This window comes from Cibotium barometz, chromosome 61 (assembly GCF_041138505.1).
Source record: "Cibotium barometz isolate CiBa-2024 chromosome 61, ASM4113850v1, whole genome shotgun sequence".
Taxonomy (NCBI): Eukaryota; Viridiplantae; Streptophyta; class Polypodiopsida; order Cyatheales; family Cibotiaceae; genus Cibotium; species Cibotium barometz.
In genome coordinates this window covers 31,678,473-31,694,715 of record NC_141106.1, presented here as the reverse complement: position 1 = coordinate 31,694,715, position 16,243 = coordinate 31,678,473, and the positions used below count along the sequence as shown (strand labels likewise).

General features: G+C 40.1%; 2 protein-coding genes across 3 annotated transcripts; both read right to left on the bottom strand.

Moving 5' to 3' along the window:
* Window positions 1–11,254: 11,254 nt before the first annotated feature.
* LOC147604762 (uncharacterized) lies at window positions 11,255–12,986 on the bottom strand. Of its 2 annotated transcripts, XR_015265360.1 has the most exons (5): window positions 12,827–12,986; window positions 12,581–12,731; window positions 12,219–12,404; window positions 12,041–12,107; window positions 11,255–11,691 (listed from the first exon to the last, which is right to left on the bottom strand). XR_015265360.1 is itself a non-coding variant. In XM_086794932.1 (4 exons), exons 1-4 carry the CDS (start codon window positions 12,831–12,833, stop codon window positions 12,104–12,106), a joined length of 348 nt encoding a protein of 115 aa, XP_086651058.1. In that variant the 5' UTR covers window positions 12,834–12,986; the 3' UTR covers window positions 11,738–12,103. The 2 variants fall into 2 exon arrangements, 1 of the variants encoding a protein (XP_086651058.1); XM_086794932.1 differs by lacking the exon at window positions 11,255–11,691 and having other exon boundaries at window positions 11,738–12,107.
* Window positions 12,868–13,764, bottom strand: LOC147604761 (uncharacterized). The gene is made up of 4 exons (XM_086795004.1): window positions 13,665–13,764; window positions 13,463–13,581; window positions 13,085–13,366; window positions 12,868–12,986 (listed from the first exon to the last, which is right to left on the bottom strand). Exons 1-4 carry the CDS (start codon window positions 13,694–13,696, stop codon window positions 12,868–12,870), a joined length of 552 nt encoding a protein of 183 aa, XP_086651130.1. The 5' UTR covers window positions 13,697–13,764.
* Between the last annotated feature and the right edge of the window lie 2,479 nt (window positions 13,765–16,243).

The window sequence follows — 16,243 nt, the reverse complement described above, 5'->3', positions numbered from 1 at the left end:
TTAAAATGATCATGTTGCAAATAGCTATGATTTAAGATGAGCAGTCGAGCCCGGGAAGCCAAAAATTCATCACATGGCATATCAAAATATAGTCCCAGCCATAAGGGGGCATGATCTGAAAGACAAAGTGTCCGATCTATCCACATTTTACAGATATAATCATCAAATTGATCCGCATGGAGTAAATACCATCTATCCAATCGGGTCCAAATATGTTTAAAAGCATTATGATTAAAAGTGAACCCTGCATCATGTGGACATACATGGCACCATAAATCCAAAAGACTATGATTAGATATAAGATCCTCCCATGCTGATCTTTCTGTCCCAAGCATATGTATGCGGCCAGTGGAACTATACTCTGGAGAAGGAACATTATTAAAGTCACCACATATAAAAGCATTATGTAACCAAGGATAATCATCAATCTCTTTCCAAATTTGAGCACGATGTAAAGAGCGCTGAGGAGCATTAACTGTGGCAAATTCAAAAATTTGGCCATATAGACAACATTGAACCACCATCCATCGTCCATTCATATCATTATGTACCACTATAGGCTGTAGCTCATGCCGAATTAGCATTGCAGTCCCTGAGAAGTTTCGAGAACCGGCATAAAAAATGTCATATCCAGCAAAATGACCATCCTGACCCGTCATTGCATGCTGATTATGCTCTTGCAAGCAAACTATATGTGGATGCATCTTATATACATAATGCCAAAACTGCCTCCATTTATTATGATCATCACAGAGGCCTCTAGTATTGTAAGAAAAACATTTTATTGGAGCATTAAACATGATATATATACAGATTATGTACAATGCAGAAAAAAACATAAGATCAAGTGTCTGACATGTCTTCTGTGGGATCAGACCCCGAAGGCTGACCCTCATGCATTAAAATATCCGCATATTTAGGGGCCGAGTCCATGCCCGATGGACCACCTCTGACAATGTCCGACCACAACTTTGAGACCGAAGAAGAAAGAAACGGTGAATTTGAAGTACTAGCATGATTAGTGACTGTCCAGTTTCTTGTTAAAAGAGACTGACGACGAGGTACGACAGTCTTTTTTAAAGTTTGCAAATCATGCTGCTCTTTTCCTTTTTCCTTCTGAGAAGAAGAGGAAACCCCTATAACACTTGTAGAAGCAACCATTTTGGCCTTTCCCTTGTCTTTACCTGCCTGCCCATTGCGAGGAGCCTGTCTAGTAACCTCCTTGTTTTGAGTCACGTCATCCTTTACTATAGTAGGCATTACAGCCGCCGCAGGCGGAGGAGGATGCAAAACTGTGGGGCATTCAGAGGCCATATGACCAAATTTATGGCATGCAAAGCAGGCACCTGCAAAAACTCCCCATTTCAGTTTAAAAAAACGTGCCCCCATTCCTTTAACATCCTCTACCTCAATAGCCAAAGCAGACGGACGATCCTTATCAGTGTTCCACAGAATACAAAATCTGTTCTTGTTCCCTGTAGGTCGAGGTGGGCATACCACTTTCCCCAAAGCAGCCGCAATTTCTGGCAGTTGTTCCCTAAGATATTCTGGGAAATCAACCACCTCAACCCAAACTGGACATCGATGCTTTATCAAAGATTGATAATCCTTGGTCGGGGACCAAGGAAGCACATGTACCAATTGCGGACCAAACATCAAGGGGGAAGCTTCCAGCATAAGTTGTTTATATTTAGCATCTGCAAGCAACACATCATAAAATCCACGAGCAGCAAAGTGCACCCCATCCACAAAAGAACCGCCCACAATGGATTGAATCCATTGGGCTACATCTTGAGCCGACGACATACGTCCCGGAAAAAAGATTATAATGCCCCTTTCAGAATATTTCTTAAGAGGGGACACAATCGAGGGAAGCTTAATTTTGAAATTAAACACAGGAGGGGGATCCGACCATTTTTGCCTGCTTTCCACAAAATCATCATATAATGCATCAAAGACAAATTGTGCATCCTGTGATTCTTGCTGCACATCAGAAATGTAGTCACCGAGCATCAAGTATGGCCCTAGCATGTCAATGAATGTCTATATGCATGCATATGTGAGAATGGGAAACCCTAGGTCATGCACATAAAAAAAACCATCCCGCAATGGTACATACACAAAACAATGAAAAAACATGTCTAAAACTAATCCGCACTAGCCAAAAGTTCATAGACACACTCCCTATACCTGTCAGAGTGCAAGGGTGATGTCAAAATCATAAGCATCTAGGAATGATGGATCATAATCCATCATACCTGGACAGGGAGGGTGACACAACTTGGGAAGGACCATGACGTACAAGATGTTTGACATGCTTTTAAGCAAGGTTCATCACATCGGGCACACTTGGGGGTCAAAAGCACACAAGGTTTTGCAAATGGTCATTCAAGCTCGCTGCTGGGACAGATGTTGACCCTAAAATGGACTCAAGCAGGGGGCCAAGGGATGTAGTAATGGGTGAACTAACTAACAGGTGTAGGGAAAACTTAATGGGCAAAGAGTCAGATTTACAAAACATCCTCACAAGGCTCCGAGGCTTAGGAACAAGGGGATTTCCATTCTAACTTGACCTTAAGCAAAACAATGTCTTATTCATACATGGAATGCATTGGGATTACTTTTAGAATGGTTATAATAGTAGGAAATCCTGAGTGTATACTTGACTCCAATCAAGAAGATGGTTCAATCAAGGAAACTGAGTAGGAAACACCTCTCAAACTCAGAATCACATGAGAATGTCTGGGGGCATATGCAAGAAACCTTTGGGCAATGACAACTTTCTCCTCAAACTATGCTAAGCGCTGCAAATGGTAAACTTAAGCTCTAACTTGACCAAAAATGACTCAAAATCATCCAAGTGGTACTCAAGGGCATGGGCACACATGCTCCATCAAAATCCAATGAAAATTTCAAGGAAACAGCAGGAACGATGGAGCACAATCCATCGCACATTTTCTTGAAATGAACCTATGACTTGATAGCTATGTTGATGGGCATGCAAAAGGACAATGAATGGTGCAAGTCCCAAGTAAATTGATCTTCAAAAAGTTTTTAGAGAGGCTTTTTACTTAGATTCAGAGTGACAAAATATCAAAATTTGCATATGATGGACTTTTTAGCTTCACAATGAGCTGAAGGATGGGGGGTGTAACCTAAACAAGTTGTACATTGAGGAAATGTAGTTAGATTATCATTTGTTTAAGGAACAATGGATTGTGATCCATCAGTCCTCTTCAAGAAAACTCCTCTCTCAGGGTCATGGATCAAAGAGCTAAGAATGGGGAGGCCATAGGTGTCATGATCATGCAAATTGACCTAGTGAATCTCAAGTTACAATTAGTTTAGTGTTTTTGACCTTAACGGAAATGTTGTGTCTTCACTGTCTACGTGTCATGCTTTGAACAAGAAGGTGGAGTGAGGATTTCATCACTTGATCATACACTCATGTTGGACATGTAATGTTTGACATGCAGATCATTTGGAGGTCTCAATACTGCTCAAAGAAGAAGCAGCTAGATGAAGCAAGGCCGTATGAGGTCACAAATATGCAAGTGGTGGAAACATTGTATGTGGACCCTAAAACACTCAAGGCATTTGAAATAGGATTTTTCACAGCTGAATTCAAGATACCTAAAGGCCAAATAGTGACGGTGACAATATTGCCAGCAAATTTCAAGGCAATATAGACTCATGCGGATGTTAGACAGGTTTTTGGTAGGGTGTATCTCACACCATTCTTTAGTCTACCTGCATGGAGAGTGGGCGTATCAATTGCTGGACTCTCTGCAAGAAGATGGCACCGCCACCATTAAAGATAGAGACGGCACTCAAGTGACTGTAAACATCACAAAAGCCATGATTGTGGATGCTTTGGGATTGCCTTGGTCAACTACCTTGCTTACAATGTAGAATAGCAAGCAAGACAACATGGAGACATTTCTCATGTTGCCACAAAAGGAGCACACTTTTACCAATCTGGAGACCACACACACATAGCCCCACAGGCGGTTTTCCTACATCTTTTCAAGGGTTGTACACCAGGCCACCACCTTGAAAGGTAATTTTGCATATTTGGTGCTCAAAGCTGAGATATTGTCCTATGCAATGAAGGTGAAGGATCCTAAGCACCTTCACTTGAATGGAGCTCATTTTCTTACAAGGTTGGCATATTTTGCTATTGGCATGATGGATGACCTACCACCACCTCAATCCCTGAAAGATTTGATGACTTTAGTACAAGTGGGTGCCAAAAAGTCAATCCTACCACAAAAGAAGACAAAGATAGCCACGCGAAGCTCAAGAACCATTCGTTTCCAATGGCTTGTGCATGTGTCGGAGGATAGTGAGTCTTTGGAAGAAGAATTTGACATGGAAGAAGAAGTGCAACAAGGTCAAGGCTCGCAACAATAGAGAGGCAAAGAAGAAGAAGACCGTATGCGAGAAACACCTGCTTATAGTAGCATGGGAAGAAGTTATGAGGCCGTAAAAGCAACAAGAGGTGAAAGAAGGACAAAGAAAAAGTAGGATGCAACCAAGCCACCTCCAAAGCATATTGTAAGAGAAGATCCAAGGGGCCCAACTGAGAGAATAAAAGAAATGGAACACATGGAAGTTGAAATGGAAAATCTGATGAAAAAAGCTAAAGAAACCATCTCTCAGGCTCTGGGTAAGAGAGGCTTGGAAAAAGCTGCTAGCATGGAATCCCAGCAGAAGGCTAGAACAGAGCAAGGCTCACAGCAAGAGAGAGAGCAAGAAGAGGAGGAAATTTTTGATAACCCTCTGCTTGAAGCCACCACTCAATAACAACTGAAAACTCCTCGAGTGCCACCCATCACGCAAACAACTGAAGAGGGATAGCAAGAGCAACAAAGATAGGAGGTTTCTATTCAGTTGTCCTCAACTGAAATGCTTCCGGATAGGGGGGAAAGAGGGTGAGGATACGGAGCTAATTCGCGGGTATCCATCCCTGTACTGTTCTGGTTCTATCACACTGTTATCAAATCCATAGCGACGCTCTCGTAGATACATCAAATAGGTAATCTAGTATCTGGATCTCGTAGATCCATCAGATACGTTATCTGGTATCTGGCTCTCGTAGATCCATCAGATACGGTTTCTGGTATCTGGCTCTCGTAGATCCATCAGATACGTTATCTGGTATCTGGCTCTCGTAGATCCATCAGATACGTTTTCTGGTATCTGGCTCTCGTAGATCCATCAGATAAAGTACTGTCACAGAATCGGTGGGGCGGTAGGGGCTAATTTGGCACATAAAAGAAATGATCTTTAAACAAAAGATATACTTAGACCGAATAAGCCATATTGCTAATATAGATTGGAGGAGAGAGAAGACAGAAAGAGAGAGAGAAAGAGAGAGGTTGCTGGAGCATTGGTGAGCCCAAATGGCATCACCAAGAACTCATACAATCCAAATGATGTGCGGAAAGCCGTCTTGTGGATATCTTGCTCTGCTACTCTGACTTGATGGTATCCACTCTTTAAGTCGATGCGACTAAAGATAGATGCTCCCTGCAACCTATCCAAGATGTCATCTATCCTTGGAATAGGGAACCGGTTCTTAATGGTTATCTTGTTTAAAGCCCTATAATCCACACACATGCGGAAAGAGCCATCCTTCTTTTGGACTAGAAGAACAGGAGAGCAATAAGGTGAAGAGCTTGGTCGTACCAAACCCTTCTCTACTAGCTCCGTCACTTGGGCTAGGATTTCTTCTTGCTGGCTGGTGCTTACTCGATATGGGGGCTGATTTGGTGCCGCAACGCCTGGGATAAGATCAATACGATGATCCTCAGGTCTAGAAGGAGGCAATTTACATGGGTAGGGATGGGAGCATGTACCTCATTGTAGAGACCCTAAGGAGGTGGACAACTTGGGCAATGCCATGCCCAAGGAGCTTAGAATCTTAGAAGAATAACCCCTAGTGCCAGAACAATCAGGATTATGGCTGATAAATTCTATTTGGACTCGAAGAGTCCTCTTAGACAATGTCACCAAGGTCATGTACAAGCGAGATGATGCGAAAACACTTTGAGGGCTGAGGGAAAATGCTTTAAATGTGAAGAGACTGGTCATATTGCGTCTAACTGCCCAAATAGCAAGAGACCAGCTGATTCGGAAGACAAAGAGGACAGTAAAAGAAAGAAGCCCAAACCTTCAGCAGGTTTAGTGCCAGATCTTCTGGAAGACAAGCCACACTCGGATGCTAGTGAGCTTTGCAGAGCTTGGGGTAAAGTTAGGGATCAACATGTGCTTATTTTCTTTGATCCTGGGGCAAAGGCAAACTTTATCTCTCCAGAGTTGGCTGGTACTTTGGGCATCAAAGCAGATGAGATGGGATACACAGCAGAGGCAGGGTTGGCATGCCCTGGCCACTCAGAATCTGTGACACCCATTCTTGGTAAACTGCGTCTACATATACAGTCTTATGTGGATACAGAAGAATTCTATATCATGCCACTTGAAGGCTGTGATGTCTTGCTGGGAATGCCATGGTTGTACAGAGTGCATGGTGTGCTTGACAGTTTCAACAAGACTGTAAAGTTAGAGCATAGGGGAAAGACTCATGTCCTTGATGTCAAATTGAAAGGAGAGTCTGTACCTGTTGTATCGGCTTCTGCCATTACATCTGTAATTAAAAATCATCTTTCTGTGTACTTGATTTTTGCACGTGATGTTAAAGAAAGTGATGAGTCAAATTTGTCAATGTTAGATAGAGATAGAACTGCTTTCTTGTCTCAGTTCAGTGACTGTTTTTCTAACTCCTTACCATCACAGTTGCCACCAGAGAGGTTTGAGGATCATGCCATAGATTTGGTGCCAGGCAGTAGCCCACCAAATAGACCTCCGTATAGGGTTAGTGCAGCCTAGTAGAAAGAGAATTTGAGCCAGGTGAATGAGTTGTTAGAAAAGGGGCTGATCCGGCCAAGTTCATCACCCTTTTGTTCACCAGAGCTCTTAGTACAGAAGAAGGATGGTTCTTGGCGCATGTGTATAGACTACCGCGCACTCAACAAGAATACCATCTAAAACAGGTTTCCCCTTCCTAGAATTGACGACATCCTTGACAGCATCAATTTTTAGTAGGATAGATCTAAAGAGTGGATACCATCAGATCAGGATAAAGCCTGAAGATGTCCATAAGACTGCTTTCATAAACGACCTTTGGCTTATATGAGTTCCTAGTGATGCCATTTGGTCTAACAAATGCTCCTACTAAATTTAATCGTATGATGGATAGGATCTTCCGTCCATATAGACAGTATGTTGGAACCTTCTTTGACGACATGATTGTCTATTCAAAGTCGGAAGAGGAGCATAGAAAGCACTTAACTGTAGTCTTCAATGAGCTTCGCAGTAATAGGTTGCTCATTAATGGCAAGAAGAGTGAGTTCTTCTCGGAGAAAATTCAGTTCCTCAGACATATAGTGTCTAAAGACGGTGTCCGTCTAGATCCTGCTAAGGTTGAAGCAATCAGGACATGGTCAGAGTTGAGAACTGTGCATGATATCTGTCACAAAATACGGAAGCGTACTTGAAACTTATTCAATTAATAATTCACAAAAGAGAGAGAGAGAGAGGGAGAGATTGACACATTATTGGGGACCAGAAGATGGGCTGGTCCCCCCCCATAAAGATCATCTTTATTACTAAGGGGAATCTTTACAAGCACAAGAACAGGGCGTAAGCCCGTCCCCTAACTGTTTCTGCTGTCCACTGAGAGAGTATAGCTACTCTCTAGCTACTAGGAGGAATTCTTCCTCGTGACTGTGGGTTCTTAGAAAGCCCTCACACATGAGGGTCATCTTCCTCTATGACTGCTTTGGAAGCCCCCATTGAAGAGGGTCTATCTTCCCTTAATGCATGCTTATGGAAGCCCCCATTTGAAGAGGGTATATCTCCCATTAAAGCTACTGTTTATGCTGTAATCTTTCATACAATTCACACATGAGTGAGTTCAAAGACTTGAAGAGGAAGAGGAGCAAGCCGGGAGCGTTCTCATTAGTCCTAGTGGAGTTTTACCCCCCTTTCAAAGCGAAGGGAGTGGTCAAAAGCTTGATCAGAGCAAGGGTTCAAAAGATATACTTCTGGCTCTGCTTTACTCTTCACCTCTCCTAATTCTCTCCTCCATACTCTTATGTACTTCATGATTGCTTACTTATTTACTATACTCAACTTCTTCTTTGTACATGCTGATTCATTCATAATAAAGAGAGGTGGAAGATAAAATACTAAGTCATGGACTGAGGGGGAAGGGTTGGTACCCAATCTGGTGTCTTGCACAATCTTTTCAAGTAATTTTCTTTCACGTTTTGTTTTAATTGATTATTTCTTATTGTTTAATTGTTAATTAGTTATGTTTTAAGAGATCAAATTTCATTTGCATCAAACTATCATTTGGTTTACACGGAAACCTTGGTGTAAGTCCATAATGATATTTTGATGATAAATAGACATTATTTGCATATCAATATTAAATTTTGATGACAACATGCTTATGGATGATGGTGTTGATCTAGTCACTCCATATGGGAAGAAGAAGACTCTACTCTGGGTCTACAAGCTCCTTATATCTTTTGATGTTGATCATGAATGATCTAGCAAACTTGGGGTGTGGCAAGCTCTCGTGATTTAGTCACTCCATATGAGAAGAAGAAGACTCTACTTTGGGTCTACAAGCTCCTTATATCTTTTGATGTTGATCATGAATGATCTAGCAAGCTTGGGGTGTGGCAAGCTATGTTGGGCACTTTTTGGAAATCCCTAAAATCAAGTTTATGAAGTGAGAAGAGTATGGGTGCACTCATGTGCAGCACGTGACTAGTATAGTGACAGGAACTAGGTACTTTAAAAAAGTTGTCTTGGGGCTATAGCGTATAAATAGAAATTTGCAAGTGTAGAGCGTGAGGGAGAAAAGAAATTTGCAAGCTTCTGATAAAGGAATCCATTAGTCTTATCGTGTGTTTGTGGGGGTTGTTGAGCGCTCTCTTTGTTGTGTGCAGTTGAGGTATTGTTTTGGGCAACCTCCTATCCATTCAATGTTCTATTCTAATAGTGTGAATTTGATAGAGGTCACAAAGATAAAAATCGTAGCTTATCATCCATTCAAGCTATAAAGCTCCTCTAGAGGGTCGATGGTTTGTGAGGCATCACAATCATTTTCATGGCCTACTAATTTTAGGGCTTGGTTATAAGTCGTGATGTTTTGAGGATTGTGGATGTAGTTTCGCATACGAAGCAACCTTGGTCATGCAATAACATCAATTGGTTGCTACCATAATTCCATGCGATGACATATGCATTTTTGGGTGGGCATGAGCATGTAAATTCCCAAAGATACATGAAGATTTTGGAGTGCATAGATGTTTGTTGAGCGATTGTGTGAGATATTGGAGAAGCAGATTCTTCACTAAAGAGTGGCTTTGTTATAGAGGTGTCCCACTCATCTCAAACAAGAACCTCAACTCCAACACACCACAAGCCTTATTCAGCAAGGCTTGAAATCAATGCAACTAGTGGGAAGGACGAGCACATGGCTACCCATTGTCATCACCAAACAAACCCAAGCTTAATGCACCGCTCATGTAGTGTGGGCCACATCAAGAAACTTGAGAGTTAAATGATGATTTGTACCCAATGCATGACTTGACCGTTGCGAAAGGATGATCCAATAATACGTGTGGAGGAAGACATCGTGTGAATTAACCCACATGCATGCAAGCCTCTCACCCCTCACCTATACAACGGTTGAATTAACCCACATGCATAATTCTTGTATTATTCATGAAAACCTCACATGTCTCACCAAGGCTCGATTAATCCCAAGCATCTCTCATTTTGTAGTGCAAAGCTATTTTGTGTGAAACCTTGTTTTAACCCTTGCCTCTCTCTCTCTCTCTCTCTCTCTCTCTCTCTCTCTCTCTCTCTCTCTCTCTCTCTCTCTCTCTCTCTCTCTAACTTCTCACACGAGGGCTAACCTCTTACAAGCTCCCAATCGATGATGCACATGTTTGCTTGTGTGGAGAGAGAGAGAGAGAGAGAGAGAGAGAGAGAGAGAGAGACCTTCAGTTGTGGGAGATACGAGGCAATAAATGTAGAAAACAAAAAACTTTGCACAAAATGAATTGAGTTTCTAATTGAATATTGTGTACAATAGGCACAGGCAATAATTATGCTGCAAGGCAGTCACCTCAACACTCAATTAATCCCATTTAAGATGAGAAGTAATTTGCCACTTGATATCCAGGAAATATGGATGTGGCTGTGTACCATGCTGATGATGAAACCAGCTTCATGCCTATAAGGTGTGGGTGTACCTCTTGGTGCACCTCACCCCCAACGGTCTGTAAAGTCCTTTTGAAGAATAATAAAGCAGACTTGTTGATTACTGCATAATTTGCACCCTTGCTTGAAGTCTCAGACAAAGTGTCCGGTGGTAGTATTGGACAAATGAGAGCCACATCCACTCACCATGTTTAAAAAAGGTTACGTCGCTTTCACTTATACGTGAAACAACAAGAAACGATCATGCCCATTCTCCACATTTCAAAAGAAGTATGTCCACATCTATGCACAATAGCAAGAGAAGAAAGACTTAGAACCATCACAAAACCTACAAAACAATAAATCTGGCAGATATGAAGTCTACATATAACCATTGTCCTGAGAGGCATTCATTCTCATGGAGCTTGAGCATCAAAGGAAAAAGAAAATCATGAAATAGCGCTGAGCCCCTCCATGACAGCACTACTAACAAAGTCATGTTAAGGCAATATATAGTCAGCAGTTGACAAGTGCACAAAGAGGAGGGCCTACCTGAAGCTAAAATTAAAACTTGTCCTGTATCTAATCTAGAGTGGGAACACTGATGTGTTCATCTACAGCTTGCTGTAGGGTTTAGCAAATCATCCAAGAATACAACCCGGAAAATAACCATTGTCCTGAGAGGCATTCATTCTCATGGAGCTTGTGCATTGAAGGAAAAAGAAAATCATGAAATAGTGCTGAGCCCCTCCACGACAGCCTCAGAGACCCACACCTTTACCAAATGGAAGGACGAAATATCAGCAATTGAGAAAGGAGTAAAAACTCTGCAAAAGACCCACATCATTTCTAGATCTGCAAAGAAACACAAGTTCCTGAACATAGGCTATGCAAACATACATCACCAATTTCGAATCTAAAGTTCATGCGTGTGTAATTCCTGCAGTAAGACTTGATTTCAGGAAGAAAAAGACAGCCCCACAAGATGATATCCAAAAGGCAACTCGCATGTATTGCACACTATAACATGCATCCTACGACATTCAACAAATCAGAATATGACACATGGGGGTACTGAGGAATCAGTTTGTCATTGTTTATGAGACAGCAGTACAAAATTGGATATGTTTACTTAGTGAAAAGAGGCATCTCCGTTTTACTGTAACCATGGAGACCTCGATGTTTCAGAACAGAGGTCTAATCTTTGCAAAAGTATAGAAAGGACCAAGAATTATTTGAGACATTCCCAGGATTTTTGGGATAAAATGAAATGAATGGCGACTTTTCGACCAGACTCTCCCCAACGCAAAACCGAACAAGAATGTGACCACAGCTTCTACTGGTTAAGTCTTACTGCTTCAGCTGGTTCTTAATAACCTCCCCTATTACCCTAGTATTCTTGGTATTCTGCAAAGACGGGCAACAACCACAAATTGAGCTTCTGACAAGAGAAAATAGAAAGAACAAATACTACTTGAATCATTGCACAACGCATAGGTATTACAAGCATCATTGCCAATGACCAATCTGCAAAGAGTTCTTCCAAATTTGAAGCCAATTATGCATATGGAAAACATCACCTAGTCATTCTAGTGCTACTGCATTCTTCTCATACTCGCATATTGCTAAAAAAAGACTGCTGCATCCTAATGTGTTCAAAGAATTCTTGTAAGTAGTTGTATGATTGTGGTGAAAGCTTGCTTATTGCCATATATACCTTGTTTGATCAAATACACAATGCGTTTCTAAAACTCACTTCTATGGTGAAAGGTATTACAAGCATCGTTGTCAATGACCAATCTGGAAAATGAGGATGCATCTACCTGCCAATGATTAAAAAAAGCAAACTCAAAAAAAAATCATGAAACCAAAACTCTTAATTAAATGTACAGTACATCAACAATTCAAAGATGAAATAGAAAAGAAACTCTTACTCTAATTCTTCTGCATTCCGTTCATTCATGAGGCATAGAGAGGTGAACTTTTTGCGTATTGCTACAACAGAGAGAAAGCATCCAAAATCACTTTTGCTCGGAACGTTTTCTGCAGAGTAACGCGCCAGCATTAAGGAACTCTCGCCAAGGAATCGTTCTTCATCCTTATCAATCTGCTTTCCGTATCTACAAGTGAACGGACAAACAGCAATTAAACTACAATTGTACTTTATGTTAATTAACACCTGAAAGGAGAAGTAATAAAAATTCACCTGCAAGTGAATGGACAAATATCAATTAAACTACATCGAATTATAATTTATGTTAGTTAATGTCTGAAAGGAGACGTAATAACAATTCACCTGAAGTATGTTGAGGGTGACCTAATACTGTAATCTTCAGGAATTCTTGAGCTGATATCCTCATTCAATGTGAAATAGGTCGTATTCTCTTGAAATTCATTCATTAAATGCATACCGAGTAATAACCCTTCAGGATCTACTACTGCCCCTCCTATAATGTTCAAGCAAGTAAAAACATATCTCAAACAAATCTATCACATTCAGATAAATATTAAGTAGAGATCTGCAAATCTTTGACAACATTACCTGACATGCCCTTACAACAACTGTATGCGCCCGTGACAAAGTCAAAACCACTTTGCAGAACAAACGCGTGTAATGCTCCCAGGCGTAATAAGAACCTCTTCTTTCAGATCCTTACTTTTCTTATCGAGGGCCGGAAAACCAGCTACAAATAATTCAGACCCTAAAATGTTGAAGAAGATAATGCATACTTAGAGACAACAAAACCAGCACAGAGCATTAGACAACAAACAACATTACTATGATTATAATAAAACTTACGCTTAAATATTCCCGTGCTTTCACCTAAACGTAGAAACATTGCGTCTTCAGGCCTATCGGATGCTCGATAGAAGGAGAGGTCATAGAATGGCCAAGAGGCAACATGCTGCAGCTTATAGTTGTCAACAAATAGAGTATGCCCATCCAAAACATTCTTCCCTCGCACCACAGAGTGAAATGCTGTTATGCCGATCTTAGCATCAATGAAGACAAAACTACCTAGGCACTCCTGATTTCCTCCATGTATCTCAAACAGCTTGAAGACCGTTCCTGCAATAAGATCTAAACAACCGGACGAAGGACGTGCAGATGAACTAGAAGTTGCGTAGCCAAAATTCTGTAAATAAATTTGTCTTATGGCAGAACCACTAGAATCACCATTAAAGGCTTCAAACTTCTGACGTTTGGTCACAGCCCCCTCAATAGCTTCTTGAACAGCAGGATGTAAAAATTCTTGAAGCAACTTCGTCTTCACAGCTTCAAACACTCTCTCAAACCTAAAACAGACAAGCAACAATGAAGCGAACAGAAAAACATGTCAAAAATCTTGACAGTAAATAAAAAATCGTTGAAGTAGTACTCTGCAGATGGTAGGGATATTGTGGACGGCATTGCACAAAACAAAAACTGTGTGCGTAGACAAAAAATCCTGCATAATAGACAATAAGAGATGAACCAAAAGAAACCCTAAATGAGAAAGCCACTCTGCAGATGGTCAGATGGTGCGTTGAAGTACTCTACAGAATGCACTCATACCCTAAACCCTAGATTACAAGCGTGTTTAAGCCAGAGAGAGAGACAGTACTCTGCAGATGTTACGTTCGTGCATTCGTGTCTTCTATTCATGTCTTGTATTTAATTAGAAGCTGACGTCTATCTGTGCGAAAAAATCATGTGCAGTAGTGGTATATATAGATCATTCATTGAGTCTCACAAAAAAGCATTCATTGAGTCTCACAAAAAAGCACGCAAGGAGAGGCAACTTAAGAAATTCTAGCGCTCTCTCTCTCTCTCTCTCATTATTCTAGCTGACACTTTGTCCTGTCAAATAAATGTATATTCTCTTTTGTAAAATTGTCTATGAATTGCATTAACATTAACGTTGGAGTGGTGTATTTTGATGCTTTGTCTTTCTTTTCTTCCCTATCCCCCTCATAGAATGTGTTGATATATCTTCTCTCTCTCTCTCTCTCTCTCTCTCTCTCTCGTTTCCTCACAAAACAAAGAACAATAAAATTATTGCTTTTGATATACATAATGTAAGAAAAGAAATCCTCTCTCTCTCTCTCTCTCTTTTTCTCTTTTCTTATGTCTCCATCACAATGTCTATTGATACTCTCTCTCTTTCTCTCTTGCCCTCTCTTTTTCACATACAAATTAACTCTAATAAATATTAGATTTGTCATATACGTATATATATATAACTCTTGCTAGACATATAAGGAGAAAAACGCTTTCTCTTTCTTGCCTATTTTTGTTCTCTTGCCTCTTTCTCTCTCTCTCTCTCTCTCTCTCTCTCTCTCTCTCTCTCTCATTATTCTAGCTGACACTTTGTCCTGTCAAATAAATGTATATTCTCTTTTGTAAAATTGTCTATGTGATGTGTTTTGAACTCCATTAACATTATGTAACCACCCAATAGGTGACATTCACACGACATTGGCTTGTTGGCCTGTGATATACCTTCACAGACTGTACCACATGGTACCAATCAAAATACGATTCTAGTCAACATACAATTCTTCAAACATGATTCTAACCATTTCATCACTTATTTCAGAGTTCATGGCCGGTAAACTAATTATGTTAGACAAGATACCTATCTTTCTGAGAATTTCTAGCATGTACCAAACTAGTCTTAGCCTTCGTGAGGTATAGACAGACTTGCATGTTCTTACCAAAACCCATTTTTTGATATCTTGTTTCCCATATCCCTATTCAAACCCTTTTTATGCTTGAGAGTAGTAGGTAATTTTTCTATGTAGTACTCGTCTTTGAATTTTAACGCTTTCCAAGACAAATGGAGTCTTACTTGATCTTCTTTCTTCTCTCTCTTTAGAGGAGAGTCACTTATTCTCATTTTGAGTTAAGAGGGTTTTTCCTTTGAGTTGGGGACAACTAAACCCTAGATATAATTCTTGCTAAAGGTCCCATCCATGATGCTATACGGGTCTTCATCTAAATCTCTTCATTAACTTAGGGGAATTATTAATCAATTCCTTTTTATGAGTCGAGGTCAATCATAGGAATCTCTAAAATCGAGGTTTAACTAAATCAGGAGGATCATATCTCTCTTCACCCTCCATGCACTTGATGCACTTGAATCACTATATAATTAATTTTATTATTGGTATTCTTTTAAGTATGTACTTATATTTATTAATAAACCATAAGATATTAACTCCTTGTTATCCACCATTTTACTTATATATTGATGGGGTCTAACCTATAATTTAAGAGGTATTTAAGAAGACAACTGCTTAGTTTCACGGTAGTTTAACCCTAGATTTGAGCTACATGATTCAATTCCCTTATGTGTGTGCATCTAAAATATGTGTTCACAAGGTCTACTTGAATAATTAAAGTTAAAAACTTAGGTTAAATTTAGGTATATAGTATCTAGACTAGGAGCAATATTAACCTAGAGGAAATAAAAATTATGATAAATCCTTACTCCTAAGATAAAGGGCAAAAGAGTGACTCCAATCTCATGCATAAGGCTACATTAAACGTGTCCATAAAGAAAAACAAAACCTTAATACAAAAACATTTGCATAATTTCTCCTTATATCTTAGTCAAAATATTAAAACTATAGTTTTGGGTTAAAATTACATGTGTGCACATGCACCTCACTTTCACTTACTAGAAGGTAACAGGTAAAAACCTTAAGGGCCCAAAAACACGAAAGAATAGTGAAGTGAATTAATTTTGGAGAGGAAAAAGATTGAATTTGAAGTGAGTTGACCCTTACAAAATATTAGCAACAAATTTGTTAAGGATCATATGGCAACAAATTTGTTAAGGATCATATGGTAAAATAAATTTTACGAAGGCCCAAGCCTTTCGTGTGCACATTTAAATTAAATGGTTTTTGGGCTAAGGTTGAAAAATCAATGGTGTATGCCAAAGTGGTAACCTCCCATGGCTTTGGAAAGTGG

Bases quoted from the DNA above. Each gene is read 5' to 3' on its own strand.
- LOC147604762 (XM_086794932.1), bottom strand. The intron at 12,405-12,580 runs GTGAATTGTTAT...GTTCACTTGTAG, and splicing joins TCACCCTCAACATACTTCAG to ATACGGAAAGCAGATTGATA.
- LOC147604761 (XM_086795004.1), bottom strand. From the start codon at position 13,696: ATGCCGTCCACAATATCCCTACCATCTGCAGA. The intron at 13,582-13,664 runs GTACTACTTCAA...TGTCTGTTTTAG, and splicing joins ATATCCCTACCATCTGCAGA to GTTTGAGAGAGTGTTTGAAG. The intron at 12,987-13,084 runs GTAAGTTTTATT...TCAACATTTTAG, and splicing joins AAGCACGGGAATATTTAAGC to GGTCTGAATTATTTGTAGCT.